Source organism: Rhopilema esculentum, chromosome 19, assembly GCF_057945365.1.
Source record: "Rhopilema esculentum isolate cy_ngs chromosome 19, ASM5794536v1, whole genome shotgun sequence".
Classification (NCBI taxonomy): Eukaryota; Metazoa; Cnidaria; class Scyphozoa; order Rhizostomeae; family Rhizostomatidae; genus Rhopilema; species Rhopilema esculentum.
Genome location: NC_142833.1, coordinates 6,673,908 through 6,699,711, shown reverse-complemented (window position 1 = coordinate 6,699,711; position 25,804 = coordinate 6,673,908). Strand labels below are relative to the sequence as shown.

General features: G+C 38.0%; 1 protein-coding gene across 1 annotated transcript in view; it reads left to right on the top strand.

The window, feature by feature from the left end:
• The first annotated feature begins 2,657 nt into the window (after window positions 1-2,657).
• Window positions 2,658-25,804, top strand: part of LOC135688513 (uncharacterized) — a 150,374-nt gene continuing 127,227 nt past the window's right edge. The window contains exons 1-18 of the mRNA XM_089114194.1: window positions 2,658-3,768; window positions 6,253-6,501; window positions 7,776-8,053; window positions 9,001-9,346; window positions 10,243-10,449; window positions 11,437-11,652; window positions 12,217-12,786; window positions 13,901-14,110; window positions 15,043-15,576; window positions 16,829-17,377; window positions 17,984-18,193; window positions 18,539-19,114; window positions 19,352-19,903; window positions 20,325-20,537; window positions 20,986-22,101; window positions 22,824-23,036; window positions 23,626-24,738; window positions 25,321-25,533. Of these exons, the coding sequence (XP_088970320.1) occupies window positions 3,351-3,768; window positions 6,253-6,501; window positions 7,776-8,053; window positions 9,001-9,346; window positions 10,243-10,449; window positions 11,437-11,652; window positions 12,217-12,786; window positions 13,901-14,110; window positions 15,043-15,576; window positions 16,829-17,377; window positions 17,984-18,193; window positions 18,539-19,114; window positions 19,352-19,903; window positions 20,325-20,537; window positions 20,986-22,101; window positions 22,824-23,036; window positions 23,626-24,738; window positions 25,321-25,533 (7,783 nt within the window). The 5' untranslated portion in view covers window positions 2,658-3,350. The remainder of the gene's footprint in view (window positions 3,769-6,252; window positions 6,502-7,775; window positions 8,054-9,000; window positions 9,347-10,242; window positions 10,450-11,436; window positions 11,653-12,216; window positions 12,787-13,900; window positions 14,111-15,042; window positions 15,577-16,828; window positions 17,378-17,983; window positions 18,194-18,538; window positions 19,115-19,351; window positions 19,904-20,324; window positions 20,538-20,985; window positions 22,102-22,823; window positions 23,037-23,625; window positions 24,739-25,320; window positions 25,534-25,804) is intronic.

Sequence of the window (25,804 nt, the reverse complement as noted above, 5' to 3'; positions counted from 1 at the left end):
AGGGCCATACTTCGAGTCCATTGAGGACCCTAAGGCATTCTCATACTCTCAGGGCCGCCGATAGTAGGGCAAGTGAGGTGAAGGGCGTGGTCGCAAAAATTTCCTGCTCGCCTCGTTCGCATGGGGCCTCGTCTTACTATTCTGCCCCAGGACTTCAAAAAACCTCTTAGCGACCCTGCTTAAGCCTGATTTACACGAGACGAATTTTATTGTGCGAAGCAAATTTTTCGCCGCGAATGCGCGAAAAATATGCGCAGAAGTAGAGATTAGAAAATTCGCAGCGAATTCGCAGCGAAAAAGTTACCCTGGGTACCAGACTCACTATGTATGAAATAAAATTTTATATATTTTATATTCTATTATTTTACATAGTGAGTCTGGTACCCAGGGTACGAAAAAGTAGAAACCATTCCTACTTTTTCGCTGCGAAATTTTTCGCCTTGCAAAATAAACCAATCAGAACAGCATTAAAAGACACCTGACTTCTGTTTTGGTTTCAGATGGCCTACGCCTTTCCGCATTCTTTTTCTCAAAAAGCCTTTAAAACGTCAATAAAATAGGTTGGTAATTATTCATTTCCTGTTCCTTGTACACAATCCATGTAAGTTGATTTATATCAGATAATTATTCAAACATTTGAATTTCAAATTGATGAAAACTGGCTTGAATTTTTCATCGTTCTACCAATATGGCAGAAATTAAAAAAAGGCAAGAATTTCTTCAAATTGCTTAATTGCTGGCTGCTTATTGGCCTGCTCAAGAGCAACAGTTTTAAGCAGATGCACTAACAGGATCTCGCATGCTTGTGCAAGCTTCGATAGCGACCTAAGTATTTGAAGAAATTATACTGGTCTTATAAATGTAAACGTAAACCTCTCTTACCGAAAGATGGAATTCCCCCTTCTGAAGATGTCCTGAATAAATTTTTCTTATCCAGTATCGCTTTTTTGATAAATTCAAAATTATAAACTTGCTGATAAGAGCACTTTTCGGACAGTCGCTATATTCTTTTGTAATATTCGCAGCGAATTCGCAGAAAATTTCGCCAGTGTAAATTGAACTTCGAGTTCGAGAGAGAAATTCGCAGCTAAAAAATTCGTGGCGAAAAATTCGCTTTGCGCGAAAAATTCGTCTTACTCTGACCGTAGTTCGTTGTGCCACTGACCAAGGCCAAAGTTGATGATGGTAAAAGATAGTTCAGAGCAATTAAACGTAAAAGTAAAGTGCTATTCAAAGGCAGTTTGAGGGGGCGTGGCCCTCGAACTTGTGCACATCCTTTTTCTGAAGCGATAAGAAAGCAGGGATCCATCCCCCTTCTTCATTCAGTAATTCTTTTCTTTTAGACTATCTCTACTACTCCATCCATTTTCCCTTTTAGCAAAGGACACACCTAGAAGTTATCAAAACTGCTGGACTGTAAAATAGTAATTTCATTTTAGTCACAGCGGCCGTGGTAATCTTTCTTTGAAGTCTGCTCTCAATTTTTTATCAATTCGCTCTTGTGTTTAATTCATCTACTTGAAGGTATGATTAGCTCAATTCAGTAAAATATTCAAAAGAAACGTATAGCTCTAAAAGAGTGTGGATCAGTCATCCAGAATAAGCGCAGGATTTTCTGCAGGCAAAACTAAACTTTTGGTTATGTCCTATTCTCGAGTTGACCTGTTTGTTTACAAATACTTGAAAACCGCACCAGACATTGAATCTTTCAGTAACAAACAGGGCGCAGTGGGAGTCAAACTATGCATAGGATTTCTGACAATTCTGACAAAGTAGAAAAATTTCTGGCAAAGTAGAAAAATTCCTGATATTTTGAAGCACCGAACCGCAAGCGCGACTATAGCCCTCCTGCCTCCTCCCCATTGCATCTCTCGTAACAAATAAAAACAGGCTTTAATTCTGGTTGACCTCTTTCTGTTGGATCTCCTTATTTTAAGTCCAAGGTCGACATCTCATTATGTTTCCGTGAGTCAAGTTTCTGGCGTGGTTTAAAATAAAAAATGTCTTTAGCATAGCAACAGGGGGCAAAGCGGGTAAAGCTTATGAAGTAGCCCCCCCCCAAACAATGTTATATGAAAGACATGAATTTTTGGTAGCCACGATTATTTCTTTACGTCATCATGCAATTTCTTTCGGTCAAGGACGATTTCGGTTTCGGTCAGTTGCATACATATAAAAATTAATCATATTTTGCTATTTTTGCCTTTTTCTGGGCGCTTTGCCAACCCCTTCCCTAAAATTCTTCTGGCGTCTCTGCCCTCAGTTAAAAATATTTAGTAACAGCATTGCTTAGAAATTACTATTTTGTTTTGAGGACAAATAGGATTTCGTCCTACTGCTGAGTTTCTTATAGAGATAATCTATAAAAAGTTTTGAATGTTAGAGATGCCTTTTGTCGATAAATAGAAAAAAATTTCAAAGCTGCAAGTAAATGTTCTGCTTAGTTTCTTTCGCTTTTGGTTCTAGATTCATTTCACAAAACCATTTTCTTGTCAAAACAGCCTACTGTAATATGGTGTAAGCTTGAGGGAGCTCTCAAAGTGTGTCCCCCACTTCTCATTGCACGAAAAGGCGTCGACACGGACAACTCATCTCCCAAATTACTTTGATTAGCACACGCAACCTGCAAAGCCCGGAAAGTAGTTCACCTTTCAAACTGTCAGAGACAATAGTTTTCGCCGGGAGGTAACGAAAGCTATGTATTGTTGCTGACGATAAAACGTTGCGGCAGGAAGTGGATCCGATCTAAAAAAGATCGTTTTTGTTATCGTATGTGAATAATAATAAAAGACCAGCTCGGCTTTCAAGGTATTTTTGTTGCAATAGATGACTGAAATTGGCTGGCTAGATATTACGTAAGTTCTATTTGTCACAAACCAAGTGCGCGAAGATTTAGGTCTTTTTGAAAAGAAAGGACCATCCTGGACCTGGGATTTCTCAGTAACCTTTGGTTAATGAGAGAATTCTTGAGGCTTGTAACAGTCGATATAGATTTTTGTTGAGTTGAAATATTGAATCTCCGCAACACAATCAAAGCACGGAGGTCAGAAGGCCTGGATACAAAGATTTAAAGCCCCGGAGTTGTCTGCAGATTTTTTGTCAAGCAGGGGATTTTCTATGGTTCTATGATTCACCCCTTGCAGTGTTATCATTTAGTTCCTGAAAACAAACCGTTGAAAAAGTTGGTGTTGTTGTCTGATATCAAAATCTAGAAGGCAAGGCTTATTCACGTTTTATGCGGTGAAAAGGCAGAGGGAATTTATTACAAGGTTTGTTAAGATCCAAATGTGACTTGATTCCCGATCGTTCATCAGAATTTCCAATGAGACACAGTATTGAGGTTTTCAGACATGACCACGTTGAAAGATTTTTTCACATGGTCATTCGTTCTGATTTTATATGTCACTTTGGTCGCTAGCACCCGAGGGAAAAGCCCTTGCACATTGTCTTATTTTGACTTATGGAAGAAAGCCGATTCTATATTTTCATGCGAGATCCTTAATGTTGGCCGAGCGGATGAGAACTTTCATGTAAGGATTGAAAAAATCATCAAAACCAAACGACGCATAAAATTGGAAAATGAAACGGCCGGATCGACTGTTGGATTCGCTCAAGATTTGCAGGATTTATATTGTGATAAAAGGTTTCAGGTGGGACAAATGCGAATTATTTTCGTGGAATATGGTGATTCGTCGAGTGTTCGTGTACTCAGAGCACCGGAGCTAAGATCTTGGTTATTATCGATCCTTCAAAGCATTCATTTAGCAGGTGAGAATATTTTCAGATTTTGAAAAACTTTCGTAACAGTGTTGACGGAGCCATTAATGCTTTTTAAGCTCAGTAGTAGTTCAGTAGTTCAGTATATATTTTAAAATTCCACTCTGCATACAATTTATCATAAAATATAAAATAGTTATATAAAATACGCACAAACGATTAAACTACAAAAATATTAGGTAACAATACAGACACTATTAATAACACAATACAGGAAAATATTACAATACTATAGCCAATAACATGAAAGAAATAAGATAAATTGAATGGAGGGAATTTCTTACAGGAGGGAACTCTCTCAATAGCTATACTAATCCGTAATAATCGAGGAGAGAGCACCCCCTATTAGCCCCTTAATAGACTGAAAAACTTAATCCCAATCAGTTCTAATAATTGGAATCAAAGAGGAAGAATTTGAGCTGCTTTCGACGAAATATAACATGAGAGGGTGCCTTTTTTATATCCATAGGAACGAATTTAGCTGCAATTAAGCGATACAAAATCAAGAGTTTATTTTTGCTAATAGCGATATGCGAGGGATACTCGAACCAGTGTTTTAAAAGGACTTTTATTGAATATTTATATGCCTCCCTACACCACCCCAGCTGCTAGAACAGGGGCACTTGTCCCCCAAACTATTTAGAAATAGAGGTCAAGCACCTCCTATCTGAAGCTCACGGAGGGGCCCCTTTTTGCCTACATGCCTCCCCCTCTATTTTAAATACGTTCTACATATATGTACAACAATTTTTAAAAAATATATCCAAATAACCCATTTTTGGAAATTTCAAATCATTTGGAAATGCCCCAGCAATGCCAGACGCCCATGCACAGTTCCTGCCGTGTCGGGACCTTACCCTTGTTGTCCCAACACGTATGTCCCGTCAAAATGTCCCGCCAAATGCCACACGTTCATAAGAGCAGCCTATTTGAAAGATCCGGTTGTACAGTCATTACGTTACCGAGAGACGGCGACCATATTTCTTCTAAGTTTCTAAGCGATAATTTACAAAACAATCATTCCAATAGTGGCTTTTGTTATCGCGGAGTCAAATGTGTGACCCCTCCTTGAAAATTTTTCTGAAGAAACAGAAGCGATTACCCCTGAAAATGACTGCACTCTTTTTATAGGAATAAGTAAATTGAAGTTCAGGCTGGCTGCTCTTAATTTTTTTAAGGATCCGAGGCTTGATTGTTCTAAATTTGTTTTTAAAAAGTTGTTCTTATCAAAAACAGATTGTAATGAGAATTTCGCTTCGTCAAAACGTCTCTACTACCTGGCACCGCGGATAAGGGGGGCTGAGGGGCTATAATCCCCCATTTTTGCCAAAAATGCAAAAAATATTAGAAAAATGAACCACCAATAAAGCCTCTTTTTGTTCGGTTTTAGCCCCTCCCCCCTACCCCACTTTTTTAGACCCTTGGCAGATTCCTTTTCTTCGAGCAGTGTTCGGTTAGTTGTTTTGGGCATTGTAGACGCAAAAATTTATTAACCAATATTCCGTAACATTAAGGTGGCAAATAGGTTCAGTTTGCTTCACTTTCAGCTGACCAGACTTTTTCTCAACGCTCCGTGGTGCCGAATGTGGATAGCTCTTGTTTTGGAAACAAATTCCTTTCCCCCGATCTCAATTCTTTGACTCTTTGAGGCTCTGATACGCAGGGTAGTTTCCAATGTACCGGCCTATTATTTCTAAATCTTTGATCATCACTGGGACATTTCAACGAAACTTTAAACCTCTTCCTAAAAGCTGCACTTATTCAAATTTTATCGATATTTATGCATTCTTTATCAGTTCTGTACAGCTTTATGAGTTGTCACACTTTCTGTTCATAAGACTGTTGTCGTACGCGACCATGTAAATTTGGGTTACTACATAAAGCTTTACCATCGAACATTATTAGTTTATGAAAGAACATGAAATAAACCTTTTAGTGACTTTATGACTAAGCATTTCGTTAGATAAGGAGAGTATTTGTTATTAGATACGAGCACACGCAGAAAATTGTTCGTCTCTTATCTGGACTTTTGTTAAGTGTTTGATATATAAATATATATTCTAAAGAGCTTTACACTCTTTGGTGAATGTAATAGGACATTATTTGAGTTTTTGCTCAGAATTTTATCTGAGTAATATGTTGTATTGCCTCCTTTTCCTATCACAACTCCATTTATTTAAAACCATATAGCCTGGATATCCTCATTCACTCCAACAGGGTATTTTGCCTTCATTTACTAATTCCTATGCATAGCTTTCAGGTGTTCTTGAATGATCTTCACCTAACTGTGTCAACAGTCTCACCCCTGCGGTCTGCTAACAAACTCTTGTTAAACGTTCCTAGCATGGGCTATACGAGCGATCAGCAGAATATCGACACGACCTCACTAACCTTCGCATAAATCGTATCAATTAGATTTTGCATTTGATAATACGCAGCTATATGGATAATGCTCCTGTTTTTGTCTTTTTTCAGATGTTTCCGCTGTGAGATCACGACGCAGAAGGGACCTTTGTGGTTTTGTACGATGCACCCATGGCGGGTATTGTGACATACGACCGATATCAAAGCAGCCGTACTGCTCCTGTGAAAATATTTTCTGTACAAAAGAGTACGACCCGGTGTGCGGCACTGATGAATTCACGTATCCTAATGAATGTACCATGTACCACAATTCATGTATCAAAAGAAAAACCATTACGCTTGCATACAAGGGTGTCTGTGGTAAGATAAATGCATTGGATCTTCATAGAAGTTTTAAAGAAAAAAACGGAAACCAGAAGTAAACTAAATTCTTATTTGTCTGTCAAAGGCTATTTGACTAAACCTCTGCTTTAGCTAAATTGCTCTGAGCAGGAGAGTTTTGAATAGCCTTTTAAAATAGAAATGTATTGCCAGACTAGTAAAGCAGGATAGAGCCCTGGTACGAATTGAGGAATAAGACCGTGCAGTTTCCAAACAGAAAATTTGAAGTTACTGGAGTCCCCGTTGATCTGTTTGCTTCCAGAGGTGTGGCTACAGCTCAAAAGGCATTATTTTTATACGATCTAAGAGGCTCGTAGAATGCATCTTCAAGATGTTTCAAAGCAAAAAAAATTTTGACCCCTTAAAGGATGCTCTCATGTTAGTCTGCCAAAGGCTGTCGAATTGAAATTATGACAGACTGATTTTATCGGTTGTCCGGTTCAATATTGTCTCAAGTTATTAGGTTTCTCAAAGCAAAATAAAGTTTAAGTATAGACCAATGACGGTATAAACAAATGTTTAAAAAAGGGAGTTTATGCTTAACTTCCACCGAATTTTGCAAAGTATGCAATGAATAGAAAGTTTTTTCTTCTGCGGTGGTTAGGCACTGCTGATCAGCCTAAGGTTTCGGGATATGAGGAGTGGATTGGCTAGATCAGTTTAAATTAAACAAGAAACCAATCAGCTAGATCGGTTTAAATTGAACAAGAAAACAATCAAGTCCACAATGCGTCCTCTTGATCTGCACCTGGAATAAAGCTATGCTTACTTTTTGATCATAATTCAAACTTTAGACCCTAAGGAGTATCTACATTTTAATATTTTGTTTCTGCTTGTCCGTAAGTCATTTTTTGTTTTCATAACTTATATGCCTGTCACATTTATTAATGTGGCAGACGGGCATTATCAACGCCTATTTAACTTCGTTATTTATGTTTTTCGAGTTTATTATTGCACCTTTTAGCGAGACAGTAGCCTTTTCTCATGGGCTCTGACAAAGGTTGAAAAGTGGGAGGGGGGGGGCCAAGAGAAAATTTAACACCCATAACAAAAGATTTTGAAAGAAACTCTTTTGTTTTGCAAAAAAGTGGGGGGCCAAGGCCCCCCTCGGCCCCCCTTTGTTGGAGGCCCCGTTTCTAGGTATTTGGCAGTGCTGCAGCAGTGAAATGTACGCTCAGTACATTTATTCCTTAACTTGAAAGATTTCAGTGTAAATTGTTTTTGCTTGGCTTATCAATGTCATCTCTTTCCAGGACTGCATACTTGTGCCGATATCAAGCGAACTGGCCATGGGAAGTTTGACGGCGAGTATCTTATTTACCCAAAGAAAGCCTGCACGTCCCCTGTTAAGATCTACTGCCATGGTATGAATGATGCTACTCCTCACGACTACCTCACCCTACCTGCTGGGCCTATCCGCAACTATGCTGTTGTCTACGACAAACGGTTGCGCCCCGAAGACAGGTTTAAATGCTCTGGTGAACCTGGCCCATTCAAGTATAGCAGAGCCGGTGTGACCCGCTTCAATAAGGTTTGTGAGGCTACTGTCTATTAGCTTGAAATCAATACACAATTTGATTTAGTCTTCTTTCAAATGATAGCCACTGCCTGTTGAAATAAAACAGGGGTTGTTTCAAAACTGCTAAGAATTTCGGGACCAGTTTGCCATACCCATCTGACATTTACCAACAATAAAAACAAAACTGGGATCGCTTAACATATTACAAATTTGGAAGAGGTAGGGGGGGGGGGGGGTTAAAATGTTCTGAGAGGGCGAAAAATGTTAGGAGTCAAAAGAAAGATTATTTTTTGTATTGTTTTAAGATCATTGTTGAAAAGTATTTATGGGGGCTTAAGCCCGCGAGACTTCCCCTCGCTTTCACTGTCCCGAAAACAAAATGCTGGCATCTATCGAATTGTGTACTTTAGTCAACGAAGTTCCTTTTTAAACTTTGGCCATCAAACATCTACTCTTATCTGAAGAAAGACTTGAAACTTTTTTCTACACTATAAGAGCTAAAGATATTGACAAAAAACTGTTGATTGTTAAGAAAGTTTAGGACTCTTATCTTACGTGGTAATATATTAATTGACTTTTGCTAGAAATAAGTCCATAGCATGAAAAGGCTCAAAGTTTGCACTTTTCAAATTTCAGTTAAAAAAATTGATGGTAAAACGGCTGACATGTCAATAAATCCATGTTATAGCCAAAAGCGATATAAATTATGTTTTCATTAAAGTTTAGGGGCTACCATTCAAGTTGACTTTTTGGAATAAGAATTTTTTAATGTAGCGGATAGTTTTCGATACCAAAGAATCTATTCTAATATAGTCTCTGTTGTGTGACGTGATATACTGCTTGGCTACATTTTATCTGCTCTCAAGAAGAATCTCAAAATTGCTCTGAACAATTTTAATTTTAATCCCCATTCCTTTGGTTAAAGCATCCATCTTTAAGAATTATCCTTTGAATTTTAGCTGCGCGTCGACATGAGGACACTTACAATTATTGATACAGATTTCACCTACGCTGAAACGGAGAAGGGTGGTACGGCCGTGCCCTATGGTTCTGCTGGTGATTGCTTCTCTGCAAATACGAGCGACTGCAGACGTGGAAAATTCATGATCGATCTTTCTGGGACTGGACTACGTGTGGCAGACGGGGTTTCTTGGGGGGTTGCATCTAACACTCCCGGATTCAAAATGCAAGATTTCTCAAATCATCAAGGAATCTTGATACAGTCTAAATGTGGTGGATGGTGTGGACATTGTCATCCTTCAACCGCCTTGAAACTAGATCTCGTAACTTGCAAAGTCAGACCAAGTATGTTGTTTATTTTTTTGCCAGTTCTCTTCACTACATAATGCCGAATTATTTTCTACCAGATTACAAAATAGCCTCTTGGATAAATCACATTACAAATCCAGGAGGAGCAACGTTCACGCGAGCTAACCCCCTACATTGCGGTTAAAGAGCATGCTTTTTTAAATAAAAAGCGGGGTTGGTTGATTCATTAGAATATTTTTGCATTTTCATTTACCAAATAGTACATTTACTGGTTCAGTTAACGACCTTTCATTACATTAAATGGTTGTTATTCGCCTATTCCTTGATCTTGTTCAGTTACAATCGGAAAGGAAGCATACTATGAAACCGCTCGCAAAATTAGTCGCCATGAGAGGCAGACAGGCATAGCTTTCCCAGGAGGCTGTTACTGATATTAACGAGGCCCGTTGGGTGAATACAGATAGGAGGCTGGACCTCGGATGCGTTTTCATCCAAGCCTCCCTTGCTTGTCCGCCACTGATCATCAGCCACATCCTTGTTGTAGTCAGAGTCCTACAATATATCAAAGTGGCTATTGCTTTCGAACCTTGTAACATTGTGTTGTAGTAAAACATGATTAATATCTTCACTACATTCGACATAAAAGAGATCAGCCCCATCAGCCTACCACTCTCTTGATTTTACCATTCTGTTTCCCAAATCATTCTTCAATCAATATTGCATCTTTCCTCGTCGAACTGCATTTTTCTTGCTAACTCCCATTCACACAAGGCCTGGTTGTTGTCAGTGTTAAATTTTTTAACAAGATATCAAATAAAAGCGTGCTACAATGATAATCTGCTTTATCGATCATTTACAGCGGTAATCTTTTCTTTAAAAAATCCCTCTTTCCTCACGAGAAAGTTGTAAGTACGTATCTATCCCGTTTGCAGCCCTGTGTTCTGCTGTCCAATGTCCGTATTACGCAAACTGCAAAAATCTCGAAGAAGGATTTCAATGTGAATGCCCGACAGAATGTCCAAAAACCCGGCTTAAAGTTTGCGGTACTGATGGAAGAACGTATATTAACGAGTGTGAATTGCAGAAAGAGTCCTGTATTACAAAGCGGTGGATATATGTCAAATCACTTGGTGCATGCGGTAAGTGTTAGCTTAACCATCGTATATCAAAGCCAATAAAAGGCTGGAAACTGTGAAACAAAGTAAATAGGAGTAGTCCGCATGTATATTGCTAGTACACTTGTGTGCGACTCAGCAATGATTGGCAATTGCGAAGAAGAGTGAACCGCACCAATCCGCGTTTATCTGCGAGTATCTTTTAGTGAGACTAATCATTAGCTAGAAAGTGTGAAACAAGTTTAATCAAAGTAACCCATGAGTATATAGCGAGCATCTTTGAATGGATCGAAGTGAAAGTACAATGCCTGCCAAAAGTACTTGGAACACCCACCAATTTGCATTGCATTTTATATCTTTCATTCCTTTTCCGAAAAAAATTACTACTTCCGCCCCTTCCTCCTAGAACAATAATGATGATTTAGCGAAATATCATAAAAGAAGCGCAAAAGAAAGTGCTTCCTACAATCCTAACCCGTTTGATATTAAACCAACATTGTTCTGTAGGGGAGAGGGGGATGATTGATTTTGACCTTGAAAACTGACGTCAGTGTTCCAAGACTTTTGGCAGGCATTGTATATCTTGATGCCAGAGATTCTTATTGTCGTTTGCAGGTTTTCAATTTGAGATTCTTTCTGCGTGTCAAGAAAATTAAGGGCTTTAAAGAACTTTTAGTTCAAATACGTACATTTTCGGCGTTAGTTTCATCTTAGAAATATTGCCTTATATTTTGCCAAGCAAGAAATGCGTTTAAAAACAAAATGGTGCTTAAGTAGAAATATGTGACCGTACCATTTGTGTCACATATAACGTGTTTTTGGTTGAACGATAATAATCATATTATCAAAGGCACAAGATATAAATTTTAACAGAAAAAAACTATAGATGAACTTGGCTAATAAATGTGACTGCTCCTAAATAAGCTTAGTTGACTCTTCATGACACTAACTGTATGTTGTTAGTCCCATGCAACGTAACTTGTTTGCAAGAATTTACATTTTGCTCTGTAGACACAAGTATGTGCTCCACGAAAGAATGCAAATTCTATGGAATCTGCGTTGAAGAACGCCCAGGCCAAGCAAAATGCGTTTGTCATCATCAATGTGAAAAGACTTTTGTGCCAGTCTGTGGCTCAGATCAGGTCACCTATCCAAATGAATGCACAATGAAGGAAATATCATGTAAACAAAGGCAACTCATTTCTGTGCGAAGCAAAGGATTTTGCGGTAGGTTAAAATGGTTTTCCTTTTAATTCAGTTATGTTTTTATCTACCAGGAGGACTCAAATTCACTATTAAGGAGAAAACAAAAGTAGAAGAAAACAATGACTCTGCAAAAGCAATTCAAACAAAAATTAAAAAGTGATGCTTATGTTATTTCAAATTTGAGTTTCAAGACTTAGCCATCTGAAGTGCCAAAGTGCCATTTACCAAGTAGATAGATTTTTCCTTAAAGTGCCTGTGTGCTTCAGTAGTTTGAGGACTAGCGTAATTAAAAATCTTATTGGCAACCCTCAATCCTCTTCTGCAGAAGTAATTCTGGCAATAATCCTACTCTCCCATACTAAGTAAAAAAACTACAAATTCTCCAGTAATTCTACCCAGGGGCGGACACTTAGTCAAATATTAGGTGGGGGCAAGCCTGTTGTCTTGAAAAGATACCGTCACATTTTTCTATGGTTTTAGAACAAAAGACCATTGTCTTCCAAAATATTGGATGGGGAGGGGGGTGACCATCCCCTCGCTTCCAGGTGTCCGTTACTGATTCTATTCAATCTAAATATCTTTCAGTTTACTCAGCAAACTATGGTTTGAGAATGGACCTTGCATTTGCTGTCGGTGCATATGGACCAGATGCCGATGCTATACTAACGAAGCAGAAAGAATTCATAAGAACATTTGTACAATCGTTTCGATATCTTATAGCCAATGGTCGTATGAGAATTGCTATCATTAGCTATGATAATGATGCTAAAGTCGTGAAAAATTTCGATCAAATATACTCTGCAGACCGAATAGAGAGATTACTTGGCAATATAAAGCTAACCAGGGAAGGTGCAAGGGTAGATTCCGCGTTTTATATAGCTGCTAGGGACGTTTTCAGCCAGTCTGATAGTGTACAGCGGAAGATGATGTTACTGTTCACTGATGCAACCTCCTTTCACGATCAACGAGGACTACGAACCTCAATGGAATCATTGAGTTTGCAAGGGGTGAATGTTGTTGCATTTGGCACGGGAAACAAAGTCAGGCTCGCTAGCCTTGTGAAAATGGCGTCGTCAGCTGCTGATGTAATTGTGGCAGAGACCTCCAAAACGATGATGTATTACTTCTATGCATTCTACAGAAGGCTTCTACAAAGTAAGTTTTTTATCAGAGCTTTCAAGAATTAAAGCAAAATATAATCTGAGATCTTTATGAGGAATATGATTATGGAGAATGTATTAATTTCTGAGCGTAAGCTTTTAGCCCTGCGTGGGCTAGCCTGATTATATTAGCCATATATTAGTTTATGTTCACATACATACACATTGCATTAAAGACTCATTGCTAACAATGAGCCATTGCGCTACGCAAGCATCCCATAATGCATTTTTAGACAGTCTGAAATCAATTTACTGCCATTGAAGACAGTTAACTGCCAGTGTTTGGATTGTCGCCACGCTCGCAAAGGCTCATTGTTAGCAATGAGTCTTTAAGTAATTGGAGCCTTAAAGTAAAGAATTTCACGAAATTCTATGCAAGCCTTTTAAGAGGCTCGCTATTCTGAAGTATTCGTCTAGGTTTCCTTTATGAAATCAAAAGAAAATATATTGGGCTGTTCAACTTTGTATGTAATGGTGCTCTCAAATGATACTCTATATATCACAATAGACAACACGCGGTTGCCTTTTCACAAGAAAATAATAAGTTATGTTTAGAAAATTGGTAAACAGACCCTAATGTTGGATATTGATGCTTGTTTGGCGATCGATCTTAGAAGCCAATCCAGATTCTTAAGACAACATTCAAAAGAGATGCTAGCCAGATTCATTTCATTTACATGTATATTTAAAAAAACTAAATTTTCCCCATGATTTCCAGAAGTTAATCAGGATTTTTTATTTTCCAAGCTTTTTGAAACCCCATATCCAGTGATTTGAAAACTGCGTGACATCCTAAAGCAGTTTCCGAAAACTTAAAGACTCATTGCTAACAATGAGCCTTTGCGAGGGTGGCAAATTATCCAGGCGACAATCCAAGCAATGGCAGTAAACTTCTACGGTTTAACCATAATTGATTTCAGACTGTCTGCAAATGCATTATGGGATGCTTGCGTAGCGCAATGGCTCATTGTTAGCAATGAGTCTTTAAGATGTTAATGTGGTTAAGATGTTAATAAGAGAAAATGTCTGACTGGAATTTCTCTGCCCACAGCAAAGGTCTAAGTATGCTTATTGGTACACATCGAACTCATTACTTACTTCTTTTGTAGCATCCTGTAAAAAGGTGACATGCCATTATGGGTCAACCTGTGTTCCAAACATTGATGGCACAGCCAAATGCGAATGCCTGGATCAATGTGGATCAGAGCTTGATGCTCTCTGTGGCAGTGATGGAAGAACCTATGCAAATTTGTGCTTAATGAAATTTGAAAGTTGTACAACGAAACGTGAAATTACGGTCTTGAGGAAAGGATTTTGTGGTGAGATATTCATAGCCTTGCTTTGATGGATAATGATTCTGTTGAATATAGAGATACGTGTATTTAGTTAGATCATCAATCAAGGAACTTTTTAACAGAGAAATTTTTTCCCACGACCATTTTTATACTGTTACCGAAGAGAGTTCAGATTTTTCCAAGACTACAAACTTAATATATTAGAGGTTAATCTAGGTCAGTCTGGAAAATGCTAATCAGCCATGATAACCTTAGCTAACTTTTTTATCTGAGCAAACTACGATGAGGCTGATCCGAATGGATCAGTTTAATCCTAAGTAGCGTGGCTAAACTAAGCTATCTTTATCAATCCAAGCCACTACGACGTAACTATACAGACAAACAAAAGTTACTGCACCTAAATGATAGCCCATAAATATTACTGGCTTCGGGAAGTGGAAGTTACCCATTATTATTTGCCTTCGTTTTTAAAACGAATAGATCAAGTGTCATATAGAACAAAATTTGGAAAGCTTTTCTCAATAGTCATTTCTTGATATTCAACAGGGTGGCCTGTGATGAGAGTAAATATTACTGGCTTCGGGAAGTGGAAGTTACCCATTATTATTCGCCTTCATTTTTAAAACGAATAGATCAAGTGTCATATAGAGCAAAATCTGAAAAGCTCTTCATTATAGTCATTTCTTGGTATTCAACAGGGTGGCCTGTGATAAGAGTATCAATGATAAGTTGAAGAGGCCTGTAAAAGAGAAGTCTTTTTCATAATTTGTGATGCTTCCAATATCCTTGAAAAAGTTTGACTATTGTCTGTTCTCAGTTAGAATTCGGTGTCACAATTAGGTGTCAGAATTCGGTGTCAGTAAATTTCCTTATTTAAAGTGCAGGTTAATGTCTAAACCCCTTTGACTTTAACGTTTGTAGCTGTAACTTTTGATGTTTTCCATCTTTCTTTGCAGCTGTTGTAAAGGAAGCTGATATTTTCTTCGCAATTGATATCTCCCGGACTAAACAATCCCTAAGACGGGTTAAAGACTTCATTGTTGAGTCATTACAACCTTTCGAATTTTCAAAAGAGGGAGTTCGAGTTGCTTTGCTCACCTATAGCAGCACTGCCAAATTTGCCTTATCATTTCGTGATGGTGTCTCCAAAAAGGCAGTTGAGGACGCTGTTAAAGACATTACACCAAGAGAGGGTGGCAGACGCGTTGATATTGCCTTGTACCAGTCTGTTGTCGACTGGAGACGAGGGTTACCCAGGAATGCTGTAGTTTTTGTAGATGGTTCCGTGACCCGCAATTTGGCCTACCTACGACAAATGATACGTTATCTGAACCGACGAGGTTTAGTGATAAATTTCATTGCTACCTCAACTGTGAACAGAGATTTCATAGAGGCAGTCACTACTGAAAAATCGAAAGTTCATGTTTTGCGACCCGGAGAGAACTTGAATCGATATCTTCATCTTGTGATTCCCCGGCAATCTAAATTAGGTATGGAGCTATTCTCTTTTGAATTATACGCAATGTTTATATCAAGATAAAATTTACTGATTAATCGATAAAATTTTTAATGAAATTTAGGTCCTTTTTTGATGACTAAATTTTGCTGTTGATTTGAGTTTCTGCAAAATTGAGCAATTTGAAGCTTAATCGAATTTTAATTGAAAATTGATATTCGGCGATAATTGAAAAGAATTTGAATTTGAACTTTTCGTTACTGAAGAACTCTTTTGCTACGCAATTAGTTTACCCATACACCTATCAGCGTGAAAAACATTCAAAATTTGCACGGATTTCAATTTTTTAATTTCTTTGAAAAGAACCAAATTTTTTGCGTCAAAATTTCATCATGAAGGCAGTGATTAGTTTTTTTTATTTTATTTATAAGAACATCTACTGATGTTTTCTACAGACTGCCTGTTTGAAAAGCTAATGTGTGGGTCTTCCAAATCAGTAAAAGTCATTCAAAAGAGACGTATGGTTTTGAAGGGTTATCTATGCAATCATTTTCCAATTTTAAGTATCTTTGCCAAATTAGAAGGTCGTATGTGTTTAGAGTGAATGAGCTGTGTTGCTCTTTTTACACGGGCCTTGGCAACGAGGTACTTGTATTCTGTTTTGATTCCAGCTCTATCCGTAAGGTTGACATGGAATCAACACCATTATTATCATCATCTGATTTTTACCATATGACAGGGACAGTGCCGATGATATAGAGCAATGACTACTTAGATTGACTTAAAGTTCTGTATGATGTCTGTATGATGTATGATGGATGTATTATGTAAATATATATATATGTATATATAGAAATTTGTCTTTTGATACTTCCGTAGCACAGTGCTCAATACGTTAGCACGTAGAGCGTAAAACATTGAAGCTAGAAAGTAAAACTACATGGTTTATCTCTACAAGCCTGTTTCGTATATAAATATAAATATGGCTTATATAACATACTTAAGGCTACTAATGAAGTATTTAAAAATTCAATTTTAATATTTCAAGGCAAAGCTTTGAATTAGATATTTGGCACTGGGTTTGCATAAGTTGTTGTAGTTACCTAACTATCTTATTCAACTAGGTTTTTAGTTTCATTTTATTTATGTGCTCCAGGGACACTTATGTTATTCATAAATTCCAGCAAGTATGAATGTAAAAAAAATGCCCCAATGTTGAATTGTAATTTATAGATCCGTTCTTTTCTTTTACGTTCAGAATTTACTGCTATTTTTTTCTATTCAAGGTCAATACGACTTTGTAATGGCTTTTGGTGGAGCCGTTAGCAGACAAGAATTCAGCGCTCAGAAGAAATTGATCAAAGCTTTAATCGGAAACTTTGAAATTTCACCAAGAGGAACACGTGTCGGCCTAATTCATTATGGAAACGATGCAACTCTCATTCAATCACTGAAGGATTCGTACTATGCATATACGACGCTTCCTTTAATAGACCGCCTTCAGCATGGTTTTCCAGGTTCAAATTTGGTAAAGGTATTTACAATCGCTAACCAGATGTACAGCAGTGAAAAGGGTGCTCGGTCAGAATCAGAAAAACTGTTCTTGGTATTTGCTGATAACTTCAGAGAAGCAGATGTAGCCGTCTTACAGAAATTGGCGTATTCGCTACTTGCAAAAAATGTCAGGGTTATAATGGTTGGTTTTGCGGGATATATTGAAGTTGCAGCAGTCAGAAAGTTGCTGGGCAGCGGGCGAAGTCCAGTTCTGGTGAATAGCAATGATCAGCTAAATGATGCCTACATTATAAATAAGATAATGGAGCAAATAAAACCAGGTATTCCTATCAGTTTTAATGCTAAAATCATTTTGATTATGCTTATTCCAGTTCTTTTTCTAACGCTGGTAGGTGTAGTTTAGCATGGTTAACCCTTGAAAAAGTTAGAAAATTATGGAGGCTTAAGGGGGTGTAACAGTCGGTTCGAACCGATGTTAATCTGCAACATGCTGATACTGAATACTTGTATAACAGTCTATATTTTTTCCTTGCTAGCTTTGATTTTTAAAAATTCGATAACTAAGGGCCCTTGATCAAAAGGCCCCCGATCAAAAAGGGCTCAAAAGTTCATCTTGCTTTCAAAAATTTGAAAGTTCTTGAACGGAGGTAACTAAGTCCCCCTCCCTCTAATTAACGATCACTTTTACATCTTGCTACTGTGTTTGACATGCTCTACACCCTTGGATGCGATTTTCTTTCATTCCGTAAATCAAAGTCCCCTCATAGTTTTTTCCTTAGGGTCACAGATGCCCTTAATCCTGATAGATAAGTACAAAAATGAAAATTATGAATAAATGCAGTTGTAGCATACTTTATTTTGATATCCTTAAATTCTCTTCAGCTCTTTAAACTTGCTGACTCTATTTTTATCCAACATTTTTCCAGATCCTTGCGAAAAAGTAAGTTGCAAGTTCTATGGAACATGTCATTTGGCTGATGGTTCTCCTATATGCAGCTGTTTAGATCTTTGCGATGAGGATGATTCAAGTATGGTTTGCGGAAATGACGGACGAACCTACGTCAACCGCTGTTTTTTGCAGCTTCGAGCTTGTAGTTCAAAACGTGATATAAAGGTCATCAAAAAAGGCCCTTGTGGTAAATTTCTTTTCTGTTACTTATCATTTCTGATTTATCGATAAACTTGGCTTTAAGAGACTCAGTGCGATTTAAAGTTCTTTATCTCAGTGCAATTTAGGAGGCTTGGCTTCAAGAGACTCAGATCAATTTAAAGTTTTTAAAAATGTCCAGCATTAGGCCTATAGTTCTGCAATAGAAAATAATCTTTTGTCAGTAGCTAGCGATCTGCAAAATACAAATGGATTTTATTCCTAAGAAGTATTGAAAAACCTCACATTCCCTTTAGTTTTGTCACTTTTAAAGCAGTAAGAGCACTGCTGAAGTTGTTTTAAATAAAGAAAATATTAATTTGTTTGCTTTCAGGTATTGAAGGCGCAAATGACGTCATCGCAGTTATAGATGTATCTAAAAAGGTGAATCCAAAGCTGCTGGAAAAAGTCAAGAACGTCTTCAAACTTTTGGCTGATCAATATGAAATAGGCCCAACAAAGACAAGGTTTGGTGTAGTTTCGTACAGTAGCTCTCCAACGACAACCCTCGATTTAAATGAAGGAACACAGAGATCAACTATTGGCAACATCATAACTGCATTGAAGCTCCAATCCGAAAGTCCACGGCTCAGTGTAGCTCTTCAAAGTGTTATCAGAATTTTGCTTAGCCGCAGTTATACGGAACCCTCGAGGCGAAACGTCCCTGTAAAAGTCATTATATTTTCATCAGATTTAACTGAAGATGCCATAGAGCGTGCTGCAAAATCGTTAGACGATATAGCGAAACAAAATGTCGATTTATTCTTTTTGGCAATAAGCAACAACTACGAAGCCAGAGACGATGCTATTTCAGCACTTCCTAACGCTGTCAATGTGATTTCAAGTTCAGAGGATAAATTATTTGGCGAACCTTTTACTACCCTGGTGAACAGAGTATCAGAAAAATCAGGTATGCTTACCAAATTCTACAGATCTCATTGACACAAAGTTTGATTTATTGCAATTTAATTTACTCAATACATCCCCTTTTGGTTTCTGCAATTCTATTGACTCAATACCTAAACCTTATAGTATATGTTATAGCTGCCCAGTGCAATCATCCCCATCCAGCTAGAGCCCTTTCCACTATAGTAATTTGCAATTATAAAAATTACTTTTCAACGCAAGATTCATAATCCTTTTACAGCTGCTGCAGAGAAACTGGACCTTGGTTTTATTATCGGTGGATCCCACGGTCAACGTGGTGGAGATTTCTACTTGCAAAAAGAGATTGCAAAAGAGATCGTTAAATCGTTTTCAATATCAAAAGACGCGGTACGAGTAGCTGTTGTTCTTTATGGGGTCACCACAGCCTTTCCTGTTCGTCTTGGATCTTATAATACACTAACCAGCGTGCAGAGAGCAATTGACAATGTGCGACTTGGTTCTCCTGGCAATAATTTAAAGCAAGCGTTGCAAGTTGCCCAGTCGTATATGTTTTCTTCACGATACGGTGGTAGACCAGGTGTCCCAAAAATTCTGATTGTCTTTTACAACAAGCCAATCGAGCCAGGTGCTTTCGTTGTGGCTAAGCAGCTACTTGACCAAGGCTACAAAGTGGCAAGTATCGGTATTGGTCAGGAATCGAGAATTGAAGATGGAAGTAAACTAACAGGAACTGGGACATTAGCTGCCTCTGTCAAGGCAGTAACTGATGCAAAGCAAGTGGCTCAGGTCATTGCAGTTCTGATTCGACCCGGTATGAAAGTCTAGAGACAAGTCTAGTGTCTCATATTTACGAATGATCATTCAGTCTCACCGGGCAGATTATTTGCTCGTGCTTTTGATAGTTCATTATCATGTGAAATCTGCTTCCATAAAAAAGCAAGTGCACCATTTGGGTTCCTTTAAAATTTTATTCGGGTTCAGGTTTAAACGTGAAGTTAAGGGCATACCATAAGAGTTTTTGCCAAGCATATGCTGTCACATCTATTTAATCATGATGCATTTATTTCTAAACTTTACTCAAGAAAATCTTATTCATCAGTCAAGTATTGAAAAAAAGATTACCGATTTTGCAACTTTTTTACTTCAACATTTGTTTCCTTAAAGTCGAAATTTCTTAGAATTAATGCGAAAGAAGTGAATGAAATCACCACATCTGGTTGTTTATATTGTAGAACCTTGCTCAGAGCTCAAGTGTGAGCATTATGGAAAATGCTTCACTAAACCTGGATATACAGCTAATTGCATATGCCCGTATTGCAATTACGTGAAGGACTTAAAACCAGTCTGTGGCAGTGACGGCCTAACCTACGCATCGGATTGTCACCTGCGTGCCTCGAGCTGTCACAGGAAAACACATGTCACGGTTGCGAGAAATTCTTCTTGCGGTAGGTTTCCTTTTTTATCATAGGTTTTCATCAAAGTTGAATTAGGAGTCTGTGCAAAGAACAGGGTTTGAATTCAAAGGTAGGTTTGGAAGATTTTTCAGAGTTAAAAATCATCGTCGAAATCGTCGCCATCAAGCTTCCGCTGTTTATTATCTCCGACTCTTCTTTTTCTGCATTGTATCCTGGTGAATCTGGAAGACATTTTGAGATGCCATTGTTAGAAATATGCAGTGTTGATGTTCTATGCCATGATCCTTTCTTTTTCATAAATCTGCTTATATAGAAAGCCAATCTTTTCAGTATAAGATGTATGTGTTATTGTATAGTGTCTGCAGTAATTGCAAATTGCTGTTAAAAAAAAATTGATACAAAATGAAAATCAGTGACTTATTTTCGAAATCTTATAAACTGTTTCCGCTTTATTTGTAAGTAGGGAACTTTTTTGCAGATATCCAAACGCCAGTGGACCTTTTCATCCTTGCTGACACGTCTCAAGATATACCCCAAAGCACTTTCGACAGAATAAGAGACTTTATTGAAAGTATCGGGAGAGTATATGTTGATTCGAATGGCAAAGTTAGGGTGTCAATAATTGGAAATGGGGAGACATCAAAAGTTATTCTTCCAATAAAGCAGGGAACCTCGCTGATGGCTCTACGTATGGGTATGAAGAGTTTTATCCAAACCAAAGACGAACGAAAACTCGGAGATGCCTTAGAAAATGTGAGGAATATCATACAGGGAGATGGTGACGTCAGAAGAAATGCAGAAAATGTTGTGCTTGTCATGGCAGCTGGTAAGAACTCTATTGCCGATTCAACTAAAATGTCAACTGAGGCAGATAGACTTAAGCGTGCTGGGATTCCTATTGCAGCAATCGGTATTGGAAGAGCTGCTAAGGAAGATGCGTTCTTATCCATTGCTAGCAGCCCGAGAAACGCCTTTAAAGTAGACAATGCTGATGATATATGGAATGTGATGTCTGATGTCTCAAGGTTGGTAGGAGTAGCTAAAAAATTCAGCCACAAGCTTGACCTTGGTTTCATATTGGGAGCAGATAAATTAGAGTCACCGGACGATTTTGATATGGGGAAGAGCCTTATTGTTGAGATGTTGAAACGCATTGAGGTCTCACCCGACGCTTCCCGTATTGCATTGATTGTATATGGCAGTGAAGCTAAAGTTGTATTTCCGCTCAATATCGTCATTAACCGCGAAGCTGCTATACAACGCGTCGAAGCATTGAAGAGGCCAGATGGCTCTTCTGGTTTGAGCAAAGCCATAGAGCTAAGCAGACAAGTCATGAACGCAGAGATCAGTGACAGGGAAGGAATCCCAAAGACTGTTATAATTTTGACTAACAATGGCATAGATGCTTCAGCTCGATTAGCTGCCTCGCTGTTGATTGCTGATGGCATAAAAGTCAAAGGCGTCATGATTGGTAAGCAAGGAACACAAGATGAAATCCGCAGTATTACAACAAAGCCTAGCGATGCTGTTCAGCTGCTAGACAGTGCTGGAATAAACACACTTGCAACTGCTTTGCTCAGCTCGTTGTTACCAGGTTCGTTTCTATAGAAACATCATAGTGTTTTTTGCATAGCGTCGTTGAATCTCCTCAGAGCTGGATTCATTCGCAAACTTGCTTTCGATATGTTACCATAATAATTCAGTCAAGGCCCCTCCCGAATTAAACAATCTCTCTAATAAACTCTCTCTCTAATAAACTCTCTTGAGATCTTAAATCTTTGAATAAGCCCCTTCCGTCGAATATGCCGTCCCCAAATATCATGTCAAATTCATTGAAAAAGAAACTGAAAATAATGAAATATACTTAAGACTGATATAGACTAATTTCAAAATCTACTAGTGCCTTGTAATTTTTTTAAATAAGTTTTTATAAAATAAAACAATTCTTTTGAGTGACGAATTTGCTTAAGTCCCTTTTCGAATACGCCCCCTCCGGGCCTTAATCGAATTATTACGACGATTGTATTTTTAACACCTACCCCTTTACTACCAAATTTGGGCAATTTTTGGCAACGCATTCGATTCAAAACTTGGATTCGGTTTGAAATCATAAATTTGCTTTCAATTTAAATCGATGGTATATTGCAATTACTACAACCGACAAATGCCACTGCAGCCAACAGAATTTCTGCATACGCAGGTGCACTTCAATCAAGGCTACATCTTTTTTTTACTCCAAAGTAACAGAAAACTTCTCGTTTAAGCGCTTCTTGTTTCATGTTGTATAACGTCAGTACAATATTTCATTCCTTGTAGACCCATGTGACAAAGTCAAATGCTTATATGGTGGAAAATGTCAAATTGGCACAGATAAATCTGCTCGATGTGTGTGCAAAAAATGTGACATTTCTCCAAGGATGAAACCAATATGTGGAGACGATGGAAAGACATACTCCTCGTACTGTCATCTTAAATTTGCCAGTTGTACAGAGAGTAGAGCTAATAATGTTCTAAAATACGAGCCATGTGGTAAGTGTTTATGCAAAGACTCACAATTACCCTATTTGGTATTGTCACCTCTTTCTTGTCATAGTGTATTAAATCAAACACCTGAGTTTTGAGCGAAATGTCTACAAAATAGAGCAACAGTAATATCTAGTTAGTTACCAGCTTCCGCATGGTCTTACAACCATGCATTATCGCTAACTGTAAATTTTCTACCTTTAATACAAATAAATTAATTATCAACTTGCAATTATAAACTGCAAAGGTGGCTTTTAGGAACAATACATAGTTATAACTACTGTTTTAACCCAAGACTGAAAACGTTTTTATCTAATTTAGCTACTTCTGACAAAAGTTCCAACCATCAAGTTGCTTTATCTCATCCGATTTTAGTATAAATTCAAGATTGAATATAGGGTCCTGATCACGAAGTAACCCTTTTCGATATTTTATTACTGTGTTTAAGAAATTTAGGGAAGGTCCCTCATTTTTCATTGCATCACAACTCTCGTGCTCTCAATATCTAATCAAAGACGAGTACAAATTTCTTAAAAAAGTTTCAAAAGAGTCTAATTGGTTTTTTTTGTTCTTAATGCAAATTTTTTCGGTGCAGGACCTTCAAGGCCGATTGATTTGTTCTATCTGCTGGACACCTCTGGAGATGTTAGTAGCCGTTCTCTAGAGGTCATGAAAGGTTTCATTTTACAGCAAGGTGGAATCTATAATATTTCCCGAGATGGAACCCGGGTCTCAGTGGTGACATATGATAACACTGCAAGAGTCTTGCTGACGGTAGAGCAAGGCAATAGCATTTCTGCTCTGAAATTGGCGTTGGATCAAGTAAGAAGTACGGACAGACCAAGAAACATTGTGAGTGCTTTGCGACTTGTGGAAGAGAGGATAAGAAGAGAAGAAGACCGTTTAAGAGACCATGTTGCCAAGGTTTTAGTTGTTTTTCTAAACGGTAGAAGTGCTGCTCCGTCTAAGGATGAAATTAAGTCTCAGGTAAGTAGATTAGGTCAGTTAGGTGTTCACTTAGTTGTTATAGGCATTGGGAAGAATATTGCAAAGGAAGATGCTGAAGATCTCGTCATTAGGCCTGAAAACCTTGTGCTTGTAAAGGAGCCTGAAGAAATCTTTGGTGCTTCCCCTGTCATATCAACTGTAGCAACTTCCGGGGGAGTTTCTCGTGAAATGGAAGTTGGCTTCATATTGGGTGCCGATGGACCAAACTCCTTAACCGACTTTGCACTGGGAAGGAATGCCGTCCAGCGAATCATAGATAAACTTGACATTGGAGTTGGTAAAGTACAGGTTGGCCTTGCTGTGTATGGTAATGAGGAAGGCTTCTTCTTAAAGCTCAGTCCGGAAAATAATCGAGACACGGTGATTAGAACTATTGACAATGTTGCTTTACCGAATGACGAATCATCAAAAGGGACCTCAATTGAACTATCAGCCAATTATGTTTACAATAAGCTTTTTGAAGGAAAGGACGGCGTGGCAAAAACTGCAGTGATTTTCATCAATGGATTTATTGATAATTCTGTCAGAAATATAGTCCAAAGATTGCAGTCTAAAGGAGTTAGAATAATTGGGGTTGCTTTGGGAGAACAGGTTAATATAGAACTTATAAGACCCATTGCTAGAGCTGGTGCATTTAAAGTCGGTCGTATTGAAGATGTCGGCAAGGATATAAAGCCTATTGTATCTGCAATTATGCCAGGTGAGTTATAAGACTTTCAGTTATTCGACCATTTAGTAAAAGACATGCCTAAATGACATTTTGTTATAAGTTCATTGGGAATGATGTCACGAGTGAGTGGCAATAGGGGCAATAAAGCAGGTTTTACAATTGCTATAAGTTAATGCAGGAAAAGTTGGGTTGTATTAATAAATATTAACCAATAGAAATTTGATGAGGTAGTGAGAGCATATATTTCAAGGTCATTGTATAGGCACTATGTCTTGTCAGTCATAGATAAAAGATAGGCTCTCCAGCGCGTTTATGCTCGGGAAAGCATTGAGAATTAGCCAATTGGATACGTAACAATTAGCCTATTGTGTAGTCCAACCAATGGGAAATTTAAATGGTCAGCGAAATGCGTTAGAAATAGTACCTTTGAGTAAATACCTCCCTTATCGAATTTATTGAAAGTTCAAATGAAGCTATCACGGAACCGGTCGGTAATAATTGAAAGAGTGACGTCATTTTACATTTCCAAGATTATCTTGCTTTCGACAATGTTTACAGAATTATCTTTTTAAAGAGATCTATCTTATACCAGATTTTGCAACCTTGTTTTAGAATCCTGTGCTCGGAAGCAGTGCAGTTACAATGCCCAATGCTTTACGCGGCTAGATGGAAGCGGGGAATGTTTCTGTCCAGTATGTGACAGCAATGTCCAAATGAAAGCTGTCTGTGGAACAGACAGAAGGACCTACGCATCTTATTGTCACCTGAAGTACTTCAGTTGCCAAATGAAGAGAAAGATTTCTTTGCTGAAAGAAGAGCCATGCGGTAAAAATGAACTTTCCTATAAGAAGGCTACTGCATTAGTTTACTTTCGTAAATTGCAGCCTTTCAAGTTTTGCTTTCGTTATTGTAGCCTAAATCTTTTTCTCTTTTTCTCAGATGTAAGGCAAAATATTCGTTATTGATGTTTCGTAGAAACTTTAGAAATGATAAAAAAAGGCATTAAGTGGAGATACTTTCCTGTGATACAGAAATATATGACCACATTCATCAACTATGTGTTTTGATAAAAGACAATTGGAAAATGATAAGACAT